At 33.7% G+C, this 22,734-nt stretch overlaps 1 protein-coding gene across 2 annotated transcripts; it reads right to left on the reverse strand.

Moving 5' to 3' along the window:
• Positions 1-765: 765 nt before the first annotated feature.
• LOC8279765 (lysine-specific demethylase JMJ25) lies at positions 766-20,824 on the reverse strand. 2 transcript variants are annotated; one of them, XM_048377645.1, is made up of 15 exons: positions 19,394-20,824; positions 19,150-19,265; positions 18,431-18,527; positions 18,175-18,319; positions 17,676-17,739; positions 16,835-17,552; positions 14,723-15,052; positions 12,673-12,699; positions 12,405-12,579; positions 12,108-12,319; positions 10,980-11,052; positions 10,805-10,890; positions 9,315-9,434; positions 3,888-3,949; positions 766-1,348 (listed from the first exon to the last, which is right to left on the reverse strand). In XM_048377645.1, exons 1-15 carry the CDS (start codon positions 20,468-20,470, stop codon positions 1,288-1,290), a joined length of 3,363 nt encoding a protein of 1,120 aa, XP_048233602.1. In that variant the 5' UTR covers positions 20,471-20,824; the 3' UTR covers positions 766-1,287. The 2 variants fall into 2 exon arrangements, with proteins under 2 accessions (XP_048233602.1, XP_048233601.1); XM_048377644.1 differs by having other exon boundaries at positions 12,405-12,699.
• Between the last annotated feature and the right edge of the window lie 1,910 nt (positions 20,825-22,734).

Consider the following 22,734-nt stretch of genomic DNA (forward strand, 5'->3'; position numbering starts at 1 on the left):
CATTGCATGTGCGTAGGAAATTATTCATTTATTTATTTAATTTCCTAATGATAAATAGCAAAATAAAATATTTAAGAAAATATATTAAATATTATTTATTCAATAATGCCATAAGCAATGCATTATCATATAAAATAATAGATTATTGATTCATCATTAAATTTTAACAATAATTTCAAAACAATTGACATCATTTAAACATAAAAAATTTATAAAAAATCTTAATAATTTGAGTATCTTTTAATATTTTAAAATTTTTGTAAAAATAGATTATCAAACTTCTATTTAATTATATTCATTTTAAATAATGATAATAACCTAAATATAATATTAAAAATTAAGAAATCTAATTTCATAAATTTTAAAAATAAAAAAAACAATAACTCATACTAGAAAATGTTTACTATGTTTTACCTTATTAAAATAAAACATAACTATTATTATATAATTCCTTAATTTTATTAATATATAGTTACATGTTAATCTTAATTTTTTTAATAATATATTAAATTTATTTATTGATAGCTATATAAATAATCAGTATAAATTTTATAAACTATATATATTATTTATTTACAGATCAATTTTTTATTCAAGAAAATTGACTATATATGTTTTTTACTTTTTTTTAATTATATATATATATATATATATATATATATATAATATTTTATTTTCTAAATTATAATATATCAAATAATTAAAAAATTAGTATATTTAAATAACCGTTGAATAAAAGAGTTGGAATGGGTTTTTTGCAAGAAATTCAATCCAACGTTCATGTAACAGGCCTAAATATTAGATTGGGATGACAAAAGAACAAAATAAAAGCGAACCCCAAGGAATCCAGGTTTCGCTTATAATAGTAGCTATTCAACTGCAGTAGAGTAGAGATTACAAACTACACATAATTACACTGCTTTTATCTGCAGTATAACAACTTTTTCTGTTCTGTCCGGCCGTCACATTCTTCGGTATAGCTTTCTTAGCTCACTCGATCCCATCTGGAAAAGAGATTCTCAAGAATGATAATACATACAACAAAAAGACGGGGATTAGCAAAATATTCCTGCCAAAGGAAAGATAATCTGCACATTCTACTAGGAGCGTGTGGAATAATTTCAGATGATGCGGTGAGCATAGAGGAGAATTCGCTGGAGGAATGTGCAGGTCTAGGATGACTAGTATAACAAATCAGCAGATAAAAATAGCAGCATAATGAACAAATATCCACCTGTGGCAAGGCTAGACAACAATGCCACAAGGGAATAGAAGATCAGCAAGTTATCACCCTGAAGATTTCCTTTTCTTCCTTTTCTTAGGTATTTCAGACGGACTTTCCTCAGGCCTGAAAATCAATTATTACAGCAAAGTCAGATGGAGAATTGTTGGCAACAACATCGTGACTGTAGAATAAGTGTTACTTTGAAAGAAAACTGAAAAAACAGAAACAAAAGTCTTGGGCAGAAGACACCATCCTAATACTTCAGAGTTACTATGTTAACAAAAATATAATATCATATGAAAGTGACACCGGTTGAGTTTGTCAAATTGAAACTATAATATCCATGCATTATCTGCAAGAGTATCACTAACACATCAACCTACCGACTAAAACCCCAATGGAATTGACTCGTTACTAGCTAAAGGGCCAACACATGCATAAACTCAGCTTAAATTTAACTCAATTAAATTCACTTGCAAATTACAATTTGTATAAAATATAATTTATTAAAGGAAAATCATTACTACTATCAATTCTATCGAACATTGGTATTAGTGCAGTGAAGTATCAGATTTTACACATTCATGTACAAATAAAACTATTAAGATTTTTTTAATCAAGACTAAATCTTTTACACGTTAAAGCTCAACTGAATATTAACAGATTGTATAGGCTCATGAGCCGAAGTTAACAAAATAACATGGCTCCAGATGAAGTAAACTAGGCTCATTTGAAGCCTTATTTTCAAATTCAAGTTCAGGAAAAGAAAAAAAGATAGTATCAAGCAAATGCATGCATCCTAAAAAGAAATGCAAGCCACTTAATGGCGCTCTCTAGAAGGGACAGTTTAGCATTCGATAAAGGGAGAAATGCTGATGATATGAAAGGAAGGAGACATAAGGGTTACAGTTAGAGGCATAAATAATGATAATAAAATAACTACAACCTAACTGCCAAAGAAAGGTAATTGTAGTTATCTAATGTGCTCCACTGGCTGTTTGGACAAAAAAAAGCCTCATAAATTCACCATTAGAAGGTATTCAAGTGTTGGTTCTCTTTCCTTTCTAGCTCTGATTATGCTCACTAGTATAAACTTTGTAAATCCATTTGCTAGCATTCTCAAGTTCACAACTCCAACTTCATGTATCTCTGGACATACCTGGAGCCATTTCAAGCTGTTTATGTAATCTCAAAGAATCTTTTAATACCCTAAAATTTCCAATCAATTTCCTACCTGTAAAAGCAAAAGGATCTGAGAACAGGGGGCACCATCCAGCCAGCAGGATACTGCAACAGCTTGTTATGTAAGACCAAATAGGAATGATTTTCTCATCTAGGAGTGAACGAGAGAAAGAGTGATGCAAAGAGAGATAAGGAGGAGGTCCAGTTCCAGATCTCTTAGTTTACCAAATTCCTTATAACCCCTAATTATGGATTCAAAGATCTCTTTGCTCATTAGGCCTTGATCCACTATAAGGCTTTCACAACCATGGCGGGGGCTACAAGTTTGAGTACTAGATTGAGCAATCTGACAATGGTTCTATCAAGGCTACAAATGTTACTGACCATAGTAGCAGCCCTGTTCAAGGATCAAGGCGCAGCAAAGCTATAACTAGTAATGGAAGGGATTGTCATTGCTCTAGTTGTATGAACAGTGGCTTCAACTGTGGTGAAGGAGGAGGTGGTGGTGGTAAAGTGAGGTTCAAAGGTTTTGATTTTAGTTGGTGGTGTAAATGAACTTTTAGTATTTGACTTTAAGGTTTTTTATATTCATATTTTTTAAGAGAATTCTATCTTTCAAAAGTATAGAAACTTCTACCAATAAGAATTTGTGAAAGACTTTTCTTGTCACAAAATTAGATTTTAATGGAACCAAAAATAAAATGTTCTGTTCTTATATGGGAAGAAACTATTTTGAGCCAATTGGCTCTTATGAAACAAGTTCAAGAGGCAATTGACTGTATGTCCCTAAAGGAGTAGTTTTTACTCACTTTCAGTGAGGTTCAGCACTGACACAGGTCCAAACCAAAAGCAATCTCATTAACATGCAAGAGGAAGATTGCATATAGCTGGCCCTTCCAACAGCTGACAAATCAAAAACTCCTAGTCCACAACCTTTATTACTAATTTCTTTATTAGTAAAGACAATCTTAAAATGTCAAGTACTTTAAGGAAAATATCGCAGCCCAAAAGGCAAAAGACATTCTAACAAAATGAAATTACATTTAGTTGTCTTCTTTCTCACTTGATCGACATAAGAAATGCAGTGATCTTTTATAGAATATATTCATGAATAAAACATATGGCGTCCTCCCACATTCTAATGTAACATGATCATACAGTGAGAAAGAAAAATAAAGAACAAAACAATGAGGTGTAAACAAAGCACTAAAACAGACACCCGAATAAAGGAGCAGTTTGTAAAAACTCATTTCCATTTATTATGCGTAATACCCTATGAACCAAGAAAAATATAAAACATTCCATCGAATAAAAGTTGCATCATCCAGAATCCATAGATTCATCATAAGGTTCCATCAGCAAATTCAATAGGTGACGCTTTAATGGGAAAAAGAAACAAACTTTAAGGATGAAGCAGTCAATGTATGAGCAATATAAATGATAATAACTTATAAATCAACATGGATGGATAGATACTTACTGTGCACCAGACATCAAAACTTCCACGGCCCATTTCATAGCATGAAGATACATTTTCTTGACCTGTTTCAAGGACCAGAGAACAAATTAAGACATAAAAGATCTCAGGTACAGTTTATTGTTGATATGGTAAATATTGTGCAACAAGTAGAACACTCCAAATTTAATGTGTAACACAACTAGCAACAGCAATGGGTAGGATACACGTGCAATAAGAGACCTGAAATCGAATTTGTTTAAAATAGAATTATCCAAGCCCATCAAATTGATCGCCGATTCAAGTTTGTAGAATCTTGAGTAGATTTAACTTGTATCCTTGCTGGAAAATTCCTTGTAACTGGGAGTGCCAATTAGAGAAAAGAAGCCCATCCCTTCCAAAGAAGCTAACGAAGTAAGATCTCCAAATCTGCCTAAAAAGCTATTAAGCTAAAGCTTTCCTCACTCTTCAATCAAGTTTTATTTCAATTCCTTTACACAAAAGCAAGTGAGTTACCTTGTGACAGATCAAGCTTTCGAGCAGTCCCCTTATGATTATGAGCTTACGAGGGAGCCCCACTTTCTTGCATTTCTTTATCACATCTGGCCTCCCACATATCTCTAGCAGTAGGCTTGCCCAACAAGAATGAGCAGTTCCAGATTGACTGAGGTACTAGGTGATCTTGAATTATATACCCCGATAAAGATCAAACGCAAGCTATTGCAAAGATCAGGCTATTTGACATTGCTCATCTTGAAGAAAGTCTCCCACTAAGGCTTATCCGTGTTTACAGGAAGGTAAAAGTCTCTATGCTATGGAGCTCTTCCCCATCATTTTCCATCTCCTAGCAGCCTCACAAACCCGTTTGATTTTACTATGCATACTCGTCACAAACCTGTTTAAGAATTTGGTTTTTACCATCCATATCGGTCACAAACCCATTTAAATATTTGATTTTACCATCCATACCCGTCCGGAACCCATTTAAAATTTTTTAATTTTTTACTATCCATACCCATCCCAAATTCATTAGTATTTACTTAAACCTGCTCAAAACTGATTATATTTTATATGTATAAATATATTTTATGAGTATTTTACTGGATAATTGAGTATCTTATATGTTAAAAACCTGTTCATGTAAATAAGTTTGGATAACAAAACAAGAACTTGCTTAACAAGCTCATGTGCTATATAAATATTAATGAAATCAAACGATAAAAATTAAATTGATAAAATAACCTATTCTAATGAAACGAAAATACTAATTAAACCAACAAAAAAATTATAAAATCTAAAATAATCAACCAAAAGTTAAAAATACAAAGTAAGACATTACTATTAAACGAGTACTTACTACTCGTGAATACAAAACCCCAACCTTACCCTAATCCATTATTATGTGCCCTAACCTTGGATCAAGTAATGGGACCTTGAAGTGTAAAATCCTCTCCTAACTTTATTGGAGAAGGAGATTTATTAGAATTCTTCCTTACTCTACCTATCTTGACTGACTAATAATAGTATGAGAGCTCATTTAGATAAAACTTTGCTTGCCTCTTCATTAAGAATCTCGTTTTTAAATACACAGCCAGGATACTATAACTCCTTACTTCTAAATAGTGATAAGTACAAAACACATCTTGAATTATCTCAATAAAAATGGAAATATTATTCTAAATAAAAAAAAATATTATCCTAACTTATTAGCAACTAAATGACAACTGATAATAAATAATAACTAAGAAACTGATTAGCAAAATATTTTCCCACTTGTGCCACGTGGAATGCTTTACTCCACTTCTTTCCTTTTATTTCTATATCATCACTCTCTCCTTCTAAAGCGCGCTTGACCTTAAGCACGAATGCCGAATGTTTCTCCATAAGTTGGCTAGCACTCTCCCCAAAAAGCATCTACAAGAGATAAACCATCTCAACAATTGGGACAGCCAATGTGGCTGACATGCAGTGGTAATACGCTGGTGCAAAAGGTACTTAATAGAATAACAATTTCTTCTAATTAAGAATTTTCTACCCCACAAAAATAATCTCCAATGAAGAACAATTTTTGTGAGACTAGTAAGTTCCTTCTCATACACTAGTAAGTGAAGGTGGCATTCTGCCTAGTCTGCTGAAAAATGCTGGAGGTTTGCCTTCTTGTTGTAAAAGTGCTCCCACATCACTATCAAATGCCTCACACTCTACCAAAAAGCTTTTGTTGAAATATGGCAGTGATGGTTGAATTTTGTAATCCTTAATGCCATTTAGTTGTATTGGGATATTCTGCCATTGAAAGGCCATCTTCATTGTTGCAAAATCCCATTGAATGGGTGCAAGAGTTATAAGCCAATTAACCCCTAGCACTGCACCAAAACCACACAATGAAAGTAAGAATAAATCAAACTGAAAAGTTTGTCTACCCAATTTAATAGGTAACATTCAGCAAACTCCAGTACATTTGAGCTTTTCGCCAATTGCCACGATGACCCTTAGATTTTCTTTGGTTTCTGCTGGAATTTGAATATGTCCCACTAAGCATTCATCCACCAAGTATGACTGCTTCCTGAATCAATAAGGATGAATATTGGTCTTCCATGGATTTCCCTTATTACATTGTTTGAGAAGATTATAGCATCAAACGAAATTTCAGATTCTAGTACGTCGATGTCAAGCCTTTCTATCTTCCGTTTCAGTTCGTGTAAGTCGTCGGATATAGGGAGAATTTTGAGTACCGGCCTCCTTTGGTATATGAATCAGTTCCCTTCCCCTCTTCGAAATGGTTGCGCTGCACCTTTTTCAGTTGAGATTCACCACTCGTAGAGTCGTGCAAGACTCTTGATAAGTCAAGTGGGTTATGGATTTCCACTTCAACAGCTATATCTTCCTGTAGTCCACTGATGAAAATCTACATCTCTTGCTCTGAAGTCAAGGATGTGGTCTAGCAGATAACTTTTCAAATTGGCGTTGAAATTGTTCCACCGATTCTGTTTGTTTCAATTTGGAAAGCTCACCCTGACTTATTACTTCCTGTTGGGGGCCAAAACCTTAAGTTACAATGATACTTAAAGTCAGCCCATGTCAATTATGGCTTATTCCTTGCTAATTTTAAGTACCATAATTGGGCATCTACTTCTAAATGTAACGAGGCTAGAGATACTCTTGCTTCTTCAGGCATTCATTAATGGTGGAAGAAATTCTGGCAGCGATTCAACCAAACTAAAGGATCAGTATTTCCATCAAAACGAGGGAAATCAATATTTGTATAATGAGGAAAGACTTGGCGATTCTCAGTGCGATTTGTTCCGTTGAAGTTTCTAGGTTCACAAGGTCCACGATTGACGCTCCCATCTCCGGAATCGATCTCTATTCGTTGGGTGTTTAGAGTTTGGGTGAGTTGTTCCAATTGTGCTGCCATATTTGTTGTCTTGCATGAGTTGCAGCCTGCTCAGCTCTGTAGACTGTTAAGAATTCATTAAATTGCTCTTGTAAGGTTTGCAGAACTCCCATTACTTTTGGCTCTGATACCAAATGATCGAATAATAGGACCTTGAAGTGTAAAATCCTCTCCTAACTTTATTGGAGAAAGAGATTTATTAGGATTCTTCCATCCTCTGCCTATCTTGACTGACTAATAATAGTATGAGCTCACTGATTTCACAATAATTAGATGAAAGTTTGCTTGCCTCTTCATTAACAATCTCGTCTTTAAATACATAGCCAAGATACTATAACTCCCTACTTCTAAGGAGTGATAAGTACAAAACTTATCCTGAATTATCTTAATAAAAATAGAAATATTATCCTAAATAAAAATAGAAATATTATCTTAAATTATTAGCAACTACAACTAATAATAAATAATAACTAATAATAAATGACAATTAAAAAACTAATTAGCAGAATATCTTCCCACTGTTGTGCCACGTGGAATGTTGTACTCCACTTCTTTCCTTTCATTTTTGTATCATCCATCATGGGTATCAAAATAAAACTTAGCCAAATTTGATTATATACTTTCCACATCCGTTCTATTAAGGTCAGGTAAAGGAGAGTATCTGAAAATACCAACAAAGTTGTGATGACAAGAGGAAAATCAAGGGTGTGGATATTTAGAAAGGGAAACTCAAAAAAATGATACATTTTTAATATTTAAGTTTTAATATGATATCCAACACATTTTTATAAATACTTAAAATAAATGTAAATATATAAAGATTAGCATATTTACATCTAGGATTGCAATTTTCCAACCGATGGCCTTAATGAGAAGTATAATTCATCTTGTCTAACATTTTTAGACACTGCAAAGTCTTATTACTATTTTTTCTCTTTCTGAAATTGGAAGTTCTCTATTAGTTTCTTAAGGGATTACCGAAATAGGTTCATCTTTGATCCATTTAAGCAGGTGGTTCAATAGCTAAAAAGTTAAGACTTCTAAAATAAAGGCACTAGATAATCAATTTGTTAAATTTCCTTTTCATGAATTTTGGCAATTATAATGCAAAATAGCATTGTTTGTTTATACAAATAACGGTCAGTTTAAAGAACTAGAAACTACCAATTAGTTTTTTCTTCACCTACGAAGTGAATATAAACTCATGTATTTACCGACTTCAATATCAATACAATTATAACTTTCCAAAAGGCACATATGGCCAAATTACTCTAAATCTGCAAACTATTTCTAGCAGTGCCCTCACAATTTGTCTTCTATAAGACCTAAGAAGTCCTTCATCAAACTCAGATCACTTATTTACTCCCACTTTCTCACAACACAAAACCTAGAATTGTGTCAAGGCCCCTGTGACTATGACGTATTCTAGAAGGAGCAAGAGAGGGACACGTCAAGAAATCTGTTAGAATATTTGGCAGGGGGGATGCATCACGCGAAATTCTAGGAGTTTGTTATTTTCTTGTTATTTTCTTATTCTACTTTTAAAAAGGGGAGGGGACAGATTGGGCAGGGGATGGTTAGTAATATTGGCTGTGACTTGGAGAGATTGGGACTCTCGAACTTCCCTCTACCTGTAGTTACTGCTATTTTTCCAGAAAAGATAAGAACCAAAAACCTTTTTACTGCTGTAAAACTCTGTTCCATCCTTTTCCTATTTGATCTAGCAGATCCTTACAAATTGAAGCATTAACTAACCTCCATTGATATAGACCTCTAATCTAGATTTCAAGGGTGTATCAAAAAATTAAACATCAAACATAGAATTGAGAAGGCGCCAGCCAAGTAATGAAAGTATAAGAAAGTTTCTTTCTGATATGACACTAGATAAAGGAACCAAAGAAGATAAAATTCTATAGCACAAAGAAACCATATAAACCAACAACATTTCAACACTTCACTCACCACATCAAGACCATTTCAATATTCCAGTTGATACTAAGTAAACTAGCAACATAAGATCTCTTAGAAAATAGTAACAATTTATGAAACAAGTTTACCTCCAACTTATCTTCTTTAGCCCGATGATTTGGTGGAAGTAAACGGAATTCCTCTGTCAAACGAATGCACTCTCCGACATTTTCCGGTGAAACAAAGTCCAAGGCTACCTTTATGCATGACTATAAAATATGATAAAATGTCATTAGTCACTTCATATGTGCTAATTGAGGCAAACATCTAGCCAACCCTTGTGGATAACAGAAAGATATTTATTGGACCATTTTAAGCATAAATCAGCAAATGCTTCATATCAGACCTTCCGCAAACCGGACAGGAGACAGGAACCAGACCAGTCAAATCCGAAACCAGCTCTAGTTAACAGTTTCAGTTTGTGAACCAGTCCGGAACCTTAAGGGTAAGGACCAATTAAGGTTCAACATCATCTTGAACTTGAACTATAACCGACAATCTGAACCGATTCAACCCATTAAAGACACTATTAAATAAAAAATATTAATTTAGTAAAAATTTACACTTTTACGCTTACTAATTGTAAATAAACAAATTTATTTTTAATTTCTTTTACTATCAATTACCCTTGTTAAAAGAATAATAGAGTATTGTGACTTTGGCTCAAAATCATGTAATATATATATTTTTTGCAGAGCAATATATAAAATGGCTAAGGAAAAAGTCAAAAGAAAAAAAAAAACGTATGAAATACATAAGCCCATCTAGCTTTCTGTTGATATTTATTTGCTTAACTCTAGTTAAATTTGGATCTAATTAGCCAATGTTTGTGTTTTCTAAATTTGAAAAATTAATAAAAAAATATTTATTTTATTTCATGTTTGAATTACTTGACATTGTTTAATATTTAGTTAAATTCAATTTAATTAGCAATTAAGAAAGTTGACTAAACTAAATCATGATTCTTAATACTCATAAAATATATAGTTATTATAATAAATGTTAAGAAAAATATAAACTAAATAAATTAAACGGTAATGATTAATTAAAATATTTTAAAAATTATAGTTTTCATAATCTTTTCATAATTCAAGCCGAGAACCAACCGGAACCAAAACTGCAATGAACCTAAACCTTAAACTATCCCTGAACTATTCAACCCTTAACCTTGAACCGGACATTTTATGTGCGCCAGTTCAAGGTTCAACCTCTAAATGAACCATGAACCATCGGGCCAGTTTAGGCCTTGGCTAGGTCTACTTTACATATTAATTTTCAGAGTTCTCCTGTTTCGCTTTGAAATGTTCAATCATTTCCGCACAAGAACTATCACAACTTCCTTTGAGCATGAGAAATATGAATGCAAGACATTATACTCATCAGAATTCAACTTGAAATCATATAATTCCTTGAAGAGAAGTCTGTCTTTGATTCATATAAAACATTTTTACCACATGAAAAATGTGGTTTAACAAGATTTTACAAGCTAAATGATAAAATTTTAGGACTGCTTGCACTCTAGATACCAAACTTACCAATTTCTGAAGCTCAAAAAGTTGCCAAAAGAAATTCAGTTTACCTTCAAGTTTCTCACTTGATGAGGACAGCCTGCAGGAATAAATACCGCATCTCCAAGTTTCTGGACAAATGTCCATGGCTCAATGCCTGCATCATAGTGTCAAAACACGGACTAGAACCTAAATCTACAAAAGAACAAGCAAATAAACCTAACTATGACAAGTTAGATGGCTAACCAAATTCCTCTTTCAGCTTCCTCTTATGCTCTAGAGTCAAATAAAAGGTCTGATCATGTATTGGATGAACAACCTACAAAAGAAGAAATAGTAATTCCCAAAGAGTCGAGAAAGCAATGGCTACCACAGCATAAGAAGATGAGCATCAAAATACAATTAGTTGGTTCAATATGTTGAATTTCAGCAAGTCCCTGATTTACTCTGTCAGTAATCATATTTCATTCTGATACTTTTCATCCAACTCATCCAAGTCTAAGGAAAAGATGTCCATGGCTCAATTTATTATCTAATAGGTGCAAGACTCGGGTAAGTTTAAGGAGAAAAAAATAATTTATTCAACCATCAGTTACAATTACTACAACAACTTCCCTTATTTTCTCTTTCAAGAATGGAGCCAGAACAAGGATTTTAAAATAATGGAATCAGTGTAACAGAACAAGAACAAACTGGCTGATGTTACATGTAAGTCTTTATTAAAAAATGAGTAAAATCACTCAAGGACAATATTACACCAAGAATCAACTAAATCGTAGTAATCTAATCAATCAGTGGGAGTGATAAGAGTCAAAGAAATAGCTTATTACAAACTAATTATCATTGCTTAACATACTAAATTATTACAGGGTTAAAGTCAGAAGTGACAAACCATATTAAAAATTATACAATATAACCTTTAAAAAATCTGTGTTTAAAGTTTATTTATACCAAAGTGAGTCCATTATTTGCTATTGGTGCAAAATAGAAAGCCCATTTAGAAATTAGGTCTTTCAATAAATGAGATGTTTCTGAATCTCCAGTATGGCTAGTGTCGCCTCTCTGTCTAATTCCCAAGTATGCCACCCCATCCCACCCCTCTCTCTTCTCCTCCTCCTCTGCCCAGCTTTTGATGTGACTAAAGAAATCTAACATCTGTCTCAACCATTTTAAGCTGTTTCACTGTGAATCATAAATTGCACTAAGAAATCGGAGGGCAAAATGTCAATTATATATCGGACACAATGCTATGTAACATGCAGTATTAAGACCATACAAGGAACCTTGATCAAAAGAAGCGCACATTAATTTTAACAGACATAACTAAGTGGAAACAAACATGTATAGCCAAATTTTATATCAACAGACAGCTACCTTCTGCAATGGGCAACAGTGAATGTGCCTAAACTCTTTAAAGTGCTCCTTAAGATATTCCTGCAACTTAGGAACATCTTGTCTCCGAAAAATGTCCCAAACAGCACCTCCCTCGTCTGGTTTCTCCATCTCATATCCACAATTTGATGGTCCACAACTAGTACAGCATTGACTTTGATCATCAGCTTCTCTGCTTTTCAGCTCTGATTTCTCTGAAAAGGCATTGGTCAAATAACAGTCATCATTTGAGCCATCAACTAAAACAATAAAAGCCTGGGTTACTCTCAGTGCTCATACCTCTAAACTGTTCTGCTTGCTTGCCACTCTTCATCTCTGATTTCATTGGAAAAGAACTATCATCAAACTGACAATCCTTGATTTGATTGTCAACCTCCCCAAAATCCTTGTCAGTTCTAAGCAAATTGCAACAAAAACCGCTTTGCATTTGACCGCTAACATCTTCCTCCGTGACCTGCTTGTTATCATAGAGTTCTCTTAGATCTTGCTTTCTGTGCCTTTCTTTAAGTTCTTCAATTTTTGCAAGTATCGTAGGTTCAATGCTTACTTCAGCTGTATGTGTCAAGACATTCACCTGAAACAGATACATAAAGGATTAATAATTAAAGGACCCACTATATGATGTTAACCAATAAAAGGATAAAGGAAAACAAATAGTAGAATCCTGATCTTGATCACGTAGCACCAACACAAGCCATAAATTGCAGGCTCGAGAGATTGAAAATTCTAATTTACATACATTTAATTTAATTGTAATTTGACTGAAGGATTCTAAAAGGTTGAATTAATCAATAGAGTTACACCCATATATATACACTACATACAATGCTAATTATTTGAGAAGTGTTATAGATGTTGTATATAAATAGGATTGTATATAGCAATTAGAAGATTAGTTTAATTAGGAGTCCTTAAACTAATCTTCTAATTGCTATATACAATCCTATTTAATATACAACATCTATAACATTAATAAATACATTAATTTCAGCAAGCCAGCTTATTAAAATTAAAAAAAGAAACCTACATATTAGGTTATGTTCCTACCTGAAGTGGAATCCTAGGAAAATAAGATTGATCATTATTCTGCTATTTAAAAATATTTTGATGTAATGACAAAAAATTCTATCAGGACTGCCTATAACATCTTGGTTACAGGGACCCTACTATTGAAACTAACTGTTAGAAGGACAACAAAGTTAATCAAAGATAGCCATGCGCCCCTATCGCAAAAACCTAAATGGCTATTTTATTAGAGAAGTGGAAGATTTAGATAACCTGTTCTACATTGATTTCCACAGAAAATAAAGGTTTAAGATTGAATTTCAAGTCTGACTTGACAGAAATTCATATCTGAAATAGAAGAATAGAAAAAGAAAGACAAGAAACTTCTAAGAGTCAGCAGTTAGAAAGTTTAGAGTCACCAAGAGAGAATTGAAACACACAATTTTAAAGCAACAATTTGCATCAAATCTTTGATTTTGAATCTGGAAAACTCTAAACTATAATTGTTACAAACCTAGATATTAATAGATTAAATTAATCCTAACACTACTTGGATTAAAAATCATAATCTAGAAAAGTTACAAACTAATACTAACTAGGAAATACTGACTAAATAGAACTCCTAAAACACACTTAAAATAAAATAAGGACTCCTAAAATAAATTTTAACTATCGTTCCAGCAAAGCTTGAAATTACCATGCTACCCATAAGCTTTGGTTTGGTGGTACCAAAATCATCTCCCAGGTTATTAGATAACAAGTTCAAAGCTGGAGCCAATCAACCAAAAGTAGAAAGATAATCATCATACAACTATATTACCTAAAAGAGTGAAAATGTCAAACTATCTTTCTGTGAGGAAAATAAATAGAATAAAAAATAATTCTTTCATGCCGTCAAAACAAATAAATTAGATATTTTCCAGAACCTTGCAACAGGCAATCCATAATAATACCCCAAGGACATCCATCAGTTGGCAAAGGAAAGGATGTTAACATCTAAACAAATAAAATATGACAGTTTCAAGTAAGGAAATAAAGATTGCATTTTCATTTACAGCTAAAGCATTACAACCTAAATTTGAGGAATTAGAAGGCATGCAATTTTGGCATATAAAAATGATCCTAAGATAAACCCCAGGTCTAAAAGAAATGAAATCAAAAACTACCTCAACCAGTCAAGAGTGGCACTAGTCATTGTTATCACACAAACAACCATCAGAGAATAAAAATTCTGAAATAACAAAAGCAGCCAGTTACCTTCAAATAGGTAAATTGACAAAGAGAATAATTATAACATGCCTAAAATAACTTAAGCTTTTTAATGTCCTTAACTAGATGCATGAACATGCATGCCGATGACTTGACTAGGTAAAATTGCTAATTCTAGACCAGCTTTGTGATACTATTTCATGGATCAATCAGACCAATTATTTGCCTCAATCCAGCTCATTTAGATCTCATTCATAGTCTTGAAGTGACACAAATAACATATGAAACACAAAAGCAAGACTTCCCACCAGGGTAATCCAAATCCATCTTACTGTAATTCTTGCTACATGAAGATAAACTATAGAAGAGAAAGTTAAACACACCGCATCAGACATGTCACAATGAAGTTTGGTAACAGAATCTCCACGTCCAAGCTCTTCAATGTATCCATATGCAATATATGTCTTTGGCCCCATATCTGGCTTCAACGACTTCTTAGGCAATCTAACAGCAAGGTTCAAAGGTCCATTTTCAGGATGTGTATACTCCTTAAAGGGCAAACAACAGGTGAATTCAGCACCATGTCGTCGCAAACGTTCATCAAACATAGTAGAGGGAGGCCAGTCTTTCAATTTCAGTATCTGAGGCCAACCTTCTTGGTCAAACCGCCCTTCCACATATCCTGTAAAGAATTGGCGGACATTAATATCTACCTGCATTTTACCAAAAAATTCAGCATCACTATGTTAGATTATCTCACTGAAGTGACAATTCAATAGAAACACATAATTACAAGGCATTTTGAGGAAATAAGGCTACAAGAATCCCTAATTATATAAATAAAAAATCAGAGAAGAGATACACATACGCAAAGAAGAAAAATTAAGGGCGGTGGTAAATAACGAGCCTCTAAGAGAAGTCCGAAGAGATTCAATACCAACTATAAAAGCATTTATAATTATGATTTATATCGAAAAGTAAATATATTTCCAATATTAGTGTTAGATTATATCAGTTGAAATAGAATAATTGTTTGGAAGCTAATACTAGAAAATAATCACAAGTCTCGAGCAACATATGCTTAATGCAACAAGCAGTTCCATAATATCCCAGTTCATACCACTTTTATACCACATAACATGGCACAACTCTATAGTGAATTATTACCTACAAATAGATAGATAAGGATCACGAGTTAAAGAACAAATTTAATAGTTCCTCCATGTGAATGGTATGAATATAATGCAGATAGTCTGAAATTTATGAAAATATAGTTCGATGCTTAAATTGAAAGAGGCTTTATTGCAAGCATCAAATCCAAGAATAAAACTAGATAAGCCTATTGATCTTATCACTCACAACTTATCCGGCCTCTATGCAGTTCACAAGGCCCCCAAAAACTGCCATTATTTAATCAGCATTTTACAAAACTAGTGTTTGGAGTACTTCAACATATGACATTCAAAGATTTCCAGCATTTCAAATCGTTGATCACATACATTCAAGAATTTCTGAGGTTGGAAGTCCTTCAACCAACTGTAAATCCAGAATTAAATTAAAGAGTTTAAAAGACTATCCCAAACAAAGATAAGGAATGTCCAAAGATGGAAAGCCACATCAAAGTTTTCATTAAAACCGATTTGAATTAAAAGAGGCTTAGGCGCAGGCATCAAATCCAAGAAAAAAGAAATAGTTAGGACTAATTATCTAGTCACCAACAGCTTGTTCGGCTTGAGTGCAGTTCATGAGGCCCTAAAGGATTTTCATCATTTAGTTAGCACTCTTACAAAAACTAACACCATCGAAAGTCCTTGATCATGCACAACGCATGCTTCAACCAAGGACATTCAAAGACTTCCAGATCACATGCATTCGAGTATTTCCAAGGTTAAAAGTCCTTGAACCCTCGGTAGCAAACCACAGTAGGAAGAAAACAGATTCTATTCCAAAAAATTGAAAAAGAAAAAAGAAAAAGAGGACCAGGCAACATGTCCACTGATGAAACACCACATTAAAGATTATTATTACAAATTTATAAACAAGTGGTAGAACTCTTTGGACCATATAACGCATAATGAGCAAATGCATAAAGCAGTTGGAGTGCATCCTATGTATGCTGAACTTTTCCTGTTTTACATACTCCAAACTCCAAACTGAAGTAAGACCAAAGTGCAAACTAGCACAATATCAACATATAGACAGCAAATATTATGTATGTTATAAAGGGGAGAAAAGGAGGTTAAGCCAGTGTGAGTGCTTGCACAACGTCATCATAAAAATAGTTCCACCATAACAATGTCAGAGATGAAGCTCAAAGACAAAACAAAAAGTTCCATGTTAGCACAACAATAATACCACAAAGCATATCTTTGCATCACAGATTTTACACCAATATCCTTGGTCAACATGAGAACCAAATATTATATATAACTACAAACATTAGACCCTGTAATTAAAGTTATAAACAGTAACAGATAACAACTGACTATACTGACCTCACACCAGTCCAAGCACTCAATGGCCTTCACATCCAAAAGCGTGTCATGTTTTTCATTTTTTATCTGGCGGAAGGCACGCCACATGACCATTGGCTCCCAACTCAAGCCAGTTGCAGTTTCAAGAACATTGCTAACAATCACAGGCTCAGCTCTCATCCAATGGTATTGAAAATGCTCCAAATCCACATCTTTGATATCTCTGGCCCTTGGATAATACAGAAAATTGTCATCAGAATCCTCTCGAGATGCTGCTTTTAATAAATGACTATTTCCTACGTCAACATTCCCTATGGAATTAAAACATGCACAGCGCACAAGAGGCATTTTAAGCATGTCAAGTTCATAACCACGTGCAACATCCTCAGCTTTCTTTAACAAATCTGATACCCAATTCTCTGGGAACAAACATTTGAGTTCTAGATTGCCAAAACCACAACGACAAACAATGCTTCCATCCTCATTTGCTTTCCAACCCAACTTTGACCCCAGCAGATCCTCAGATATATTTTCCAGAGGCACCTCATCTGGTGATATAACTGTCCCCTCCGCGCCATGCAAATATTCAAACCCTCTATTAGTATACTCCATAACCACCTCCTGGCCACCACCCTGTAGGTGTCCACCGCGGATCTCTTGGCAACAGATAAGACAGAGATCCGAGAAGCAGTTTGAACAGCTTCTGTGATAATCAAAGATAGAGGTTCTGCAGTTGTCGCTGCGAAAAAAAAAAAAAAAAAAAAGAGGGGACAAGAACAATAGACATGGTTTAACATCACATTGCCAAAGATAGAGGCAAACTAATGGAAATTTGGAACCCAAAGAAGGCCAAAGACCTTACCAGAACATGCGTTCATTTGGAGGACAATTAGCATTTTGTATCTCTAGATCTATAGACGATAAACCTGAAAACAGAAATACAGTCATTTAACAAATATCAATCCAACACACAGGCCCACAAGCTTCACACATGCATACACATAGAGCAAGCTCAAAGTGAGCAGGCATCCACCTGCTTATTTAAACAAGCTCCACTTTAATCACATACTTTTAACAATGTCTCGCTCAGAATCAGTAATCTACCTGCTTAATGACTTTAAAGGAACTGAAGAAACAAATGTAGACAGATAGTCTATGTCTAACAAGATATATAAATAATGAATTATAACTTGAACAACCACTTGGCCATTATTAAGTAAGGGGATAAAACAAGGGTATCTTATGTATCTTCAGAATTTGAGTCTTCCAAAATCAAGCAGAATTTTTTTGGAATTAAAACTAAGCTAGAGAGAAAACACTCACTGATAAGTTGAAAGCATAGTTGATGGAAGCCAAAGTACCTTGTGCCCTAGCTTCAACCTTTTTCTCCATCAATTGTTCTTCATCTAACTGCCTCAGGAAGGGAAGAAGTGCTTGGAGCAAATACTTACAGTGCATTAGTATCTTATCATTGCTTATTTCCAGCTTTCTTAATTGAACAAGTTGCTGTAGAGCATAATCAAAATAAGTGGAAAATGAAACAAATTACATAGCATGATTAGCTAAAGCGTATGGTAAGTGCACAAATGAGCACTTATTGCAAGACAAAGAACTTACTTTACTTGGAGTATCACGCAAGCAAGCCTTACAATTGCAATTTCCACGACAAACTGGACAAGCACCGGCAACTTCTTCCTCTGTCATCTTAGGATACCTAGGAAAACAACAAAAGAACTTCAACAACATGAATGGCCAAAGAATCATCCAATATCATATGAAAAATGATCTTTCATCATACATATTAGCATATCCATATTATATTACTATCCTGCATATGATCACAACAATTTCTAAGTTTAATTGGTTCATCAACATGCCAATCTACCGTACACTATTAAAACTTTAGCTTACATCTACCAGCACATATAAATCATGCAAGCTATCTCTTGCACAAGCTCTTCTTCAAAGAAACTGCATCTAGAAATAGGTAAAAGTTTTAAAGAAGCATCATTTTAATTTACTTATCTACTGACATGAAAGTTCTATACTATGAATTCCATTTTCAAGGCAAAAGCTTAGTTATCTCAAGACTGCACTTCTAAATGATATCCTATATAAAATAACTTTAATTTTGACAGTGATATTCCTAACAAAAACACATAAATAAATAAATAAATAAAAGAGGCATCAAGCCAATGGACTTGTAGCTGCCTGTTCAACTATTCTCTTGTAATGCATGAAGTCAGTTTTTCGAACATGCACCAAAAAAGAGAGAAAAAACAAAAAAACAAAAAAAAAAAAAGCTGAAAGTAAGTAAATAGGTTACCGAACTATACCAATTATTCAAGCATGGAATGCAGTAACGCTTCCTCTTACAATCTTGGCAACGAACAACCCTACCTTTATCATTCCTCTGGCATTGATGGCACATCAAGCAAACCTCTGCTATAAACTGCAAACTCAATAAATCAGAAACACAAACCACTAGTAATAAGACTCAACAAATGAAAAACACAAACCACTAATAATAAACAGACATGCAATTCCATACCAATCCACAAGATAAAGAAAGTCACTTACCTCCTTGCAATGCTTGGTAATTTTAACCTCATTTGCATCCATCTGCAAGGGCTTTGGAGTTCTCAATGAATAACCTTTCCCCGCATCACTCTTCTCCTCCTTATTGTGCTTTTTTCCCCCTCTTTCACTCACTTCCTTTGCATTTCCCTCACTTAAATCACCATTTTCATTAACTTCCCCATTTCCCAAACCATCTCTTTCCGTTACTGATGCTTTACATCTACGTTTTCTACCACGTTTCTTCCTTGTTGAGACCTCTTCATCTTGGTCACTGTTCTCAGCATAGCTCACCTTCTTTTCTTTAGCTCTCAGTCTCTTCCTGTAAGCGACTCCATTTACTTCCAAATACACACCATTCTCTTGTCCCTCATCTTGCTTCATGCAAACTTCTTCAGTTTTTACATCTAATCCACCTTCTATTTCGCTCTCTAATATTTCATCTTCTTGATTTCCCTCTTGATTCTTTACTTTTGCAGCATTATCATCTTCTGCAACTTTCTCAGTCACAAAACCATTTTGTTTATGCTCTTTGCCACCACCAGTTTTGCTTCCTTTCTTTTCACTCTCTGCACAAATATTCTTTGCATTATCAAGCATAATCTTATGGTTCTCATGCGTATTCATACCATTTTCTTGGGTCTCCTCTTCACTCTTTTCGACCTTAATACCGCTCTGTTCACCTATGGCACACTGCATAGTATCATCCAACCGTTTCTTCGGTTTCCTACCGCGTTTCTTGACAACTCTGCCTCCGTTCTTCTCAGAATCATGATTCTCACTATGTTCTTTCCCTTTCTCGTGAATTTTTATACCTTCTTCGCACTTGCTTTCACTAATTTTACTAATTCCATCACCAGAACCACTGGTTTCCATTGCAATCCCTTTGGGTTTCTCACTTTCAAGTTCTTCCTGTTTTTCCAACTTCACTTTCAGTTTATCATCGTTTCTTTTTCCAATTTCACTCTCAGGATCTTCGTGCTTTTCCAATTCCACTTTCATTTTCTCGCCGTTTTCTGCGCCAGGTTCACTTTGATGATCTTGCTCTTCATGCTTCCCCTGGGACCCATAATTTTTCATTGGATTGCCGAGCCAAAAGTCCAAGAATTGACTAGAGACAGTATTAAGCAAGAAAATAAAAAATAAAAACCAGAGAGCTGTAGAGTGACATGAATGGAAGTAGAAAGTACAACAGACGCTTTTATTAGGTCAAAGTTGAAAAGTAACTTTTTTTTTTTAAATATCAAAGAGGGTTTCCTTTTTGAAATTGGAGGATGGTAATTTTATTGTGGGATTTGGGAAAACCAAAACAGGGGGTGGGAATTTCTTGATTCCTGCGTTCTTTTTCAAATCTGGCGCCAAACTATGCTTTTAGGGTTTCTTTCCTTCCTCTCTGCAGAGTGCTTAAAATTTTCGGAAGGATTTTCTTTTTCTTGCTTAAAATTCGGTTATATTTTTAGTTCTCAAAAAAGAATTCGGTTATATTTTGAGAAATTACATTGGGTCCCTAAGATTTACCCACAAAACCCTTTTGCCCCATCTTTTTAAAATGTTGTGCAAATAGAGATGGCATGAGGACCGATTCATTTTGTGATATTCAAATCCATTTCAACTACGGTCCTTCTTTGCAACTCAGGTGCATAGATGCGCTAGCATAAGATTGTTGGATGGTAAATAATTGATACATATAATAGAAACGACAATTGGTTACTAATTTAATTGAGTTTGTGAAAAGTTAATTTAATGTGTTTTCAAGGTTTGTCTCGATATATAATAAAATCAAAGATACTATCGAGAACATTTAAGATGTAAAAGAGTGGTTTACAAATACCGACTAGGCTAATATTATGGCTAAAACATAAATAGAGCAACCTTATTAAGTTGGACTCGAGAAAGAAATCTACTAATTTAACTATGAATTGAAAGTAATCCATAAAAAATATTAGTATCCATATCAATAAAAAAATGGTTTAATTTTTTCTTATAAAAGAATTATCTATATAAAAAATATAACCAAAATAATTTTAAATTAGAGTAGTAGTAAAATTGAGGGGTTTATTTTTGGAGGAAAAAACTTTATCATAATTTATTATAATTGGCTAGTATTCAGGAATTTAGAATAGGGGGCATTGTAGTGCATCAGTATATTGTTATTTCCATTATTGCTACTGTCAGTATCCATTTTCCGGGATCTAGATATCGAGGGAATAACGGAAAACTCTATGATAAAAGTTACTGCTTTCTCGGGTTTCGAAAGACGAAGGACGGGCAAATTCGAGGTTAGGATTGAGGTTAATCCGACCAAAATTACCTTTTAAAATCAATTTGGAGCTAATTGTTAAGAAAAATAAAGTTTTAGGGTCAAAATGATAAATTTTGTAAGTTCGAGAACTAAACTACCAACTTTCACAAACTTCCCAAATTTAGAGCCGATTAGCTCTGGACAGTGTCGATTTGGATTTTCTTAGTTCATCGTCGTTTCTTTTGATACTTTTATGTCTAGATACAGATTCTAGAAGGTATTTGACAATAATTATAGATTTTATGATATTTATTTAAATTTTAAAGACTTGATTTATTAGATATTTATCGATTCTTTAAAAAAATTTAAATAAAACTGAACCTTATCTATTCCTCTAGAGTTTTTTTAGAAAAAACCTACATCTATAAATAGAGAATGATGGCTTAAGATTTAGGGCTAACAACAATAGAAGGCAATAACATCGATTAGAATAATGTGGATTAAAAAATTTACGTTCATCACTAAGCAAAAGATTTCTGGTAAGTAAGAAGGAAGGTCATTAAGAAAGAAACTCAAATTTGGAAACTCTTTTGAAGCGACAGAAGCTTTCTTAATACCTGATCCAATGCTGGATTCACAACCAATCTCGACTCAACTGCTTCATCATCTCCTGAGACTTACAAAACAATCAACTACGGTAACAACTGAGGGTTCCCCAACATTCATCCATCACCATCAACATCACTCTCCCATTAAACTGGTTTTCCTATTCTTTATATTTTTTTTTCTAAAAACGTTTCTTTCTTTGTCTTATTTTCATGATTGATATAATTAGATTATGGTTTCTTATGAATTAGTATGTTACTAATTTATTGGATTTTAAAATCTGATAATAAGAACATTAAGGTTTTGAATATGATAATATGTCTGCCTTTGGATTTTGAATCTAATTAATCACATGATTAGGATTATATGATTAAATTCGCATTTTTTTTATAATTTTGTAATCAAATTAGTTTATTAAGATTATATGATTAATTTGTCATGTTTGTCCACTGTGTTTTTTAGACTCTTAGAGTCTGCATGACTTTTTTTTTAAGGT

The sequence above is a fragment of the Ricinus communis genome, chromosome 8 (genome assembly GCF_019578655.1).
Source record: "Ricinus communis isolate WT05 ecotype wild-type chromosome 8, ASM1957865v1, whole genome shotgun sequence".
Taxonomy (NCBI): Eukaryota; Viridiplantae; Streptophyta; class Magnoliopsida; order Malpighiales; family Euphorbiaceae; genus Ricinus; species Ricinus communis.

What these genes read in the sequence shown, in the direction of transcription:
- LOC8279765 (XM_048377644.1), bottom strand. Translation starts at nt 20,470, where the DNA reads ATGAAAAATTATGGGTCCCAGGGGAAGCATGAAGAGCAAGATCATCAA. An exon ending in AGTGCTTGGACTGGTGTGAG is followed by an intron (nt 15,053 to 16,834) that starts GTCAGTATAGTC and finishes GGTAAAATGCAG; the next exon opens with GTAGATATTAATGTCCGCCA. An exon ending in ATCAAGTGAGAAACTTGAAG is followed by an intron (nt 9,435 to 10,804) that starts GTAAACTGAATT and finishes CATATTTTATAG; the next exon opens with TCATGCATAAAGGTAGCCTT.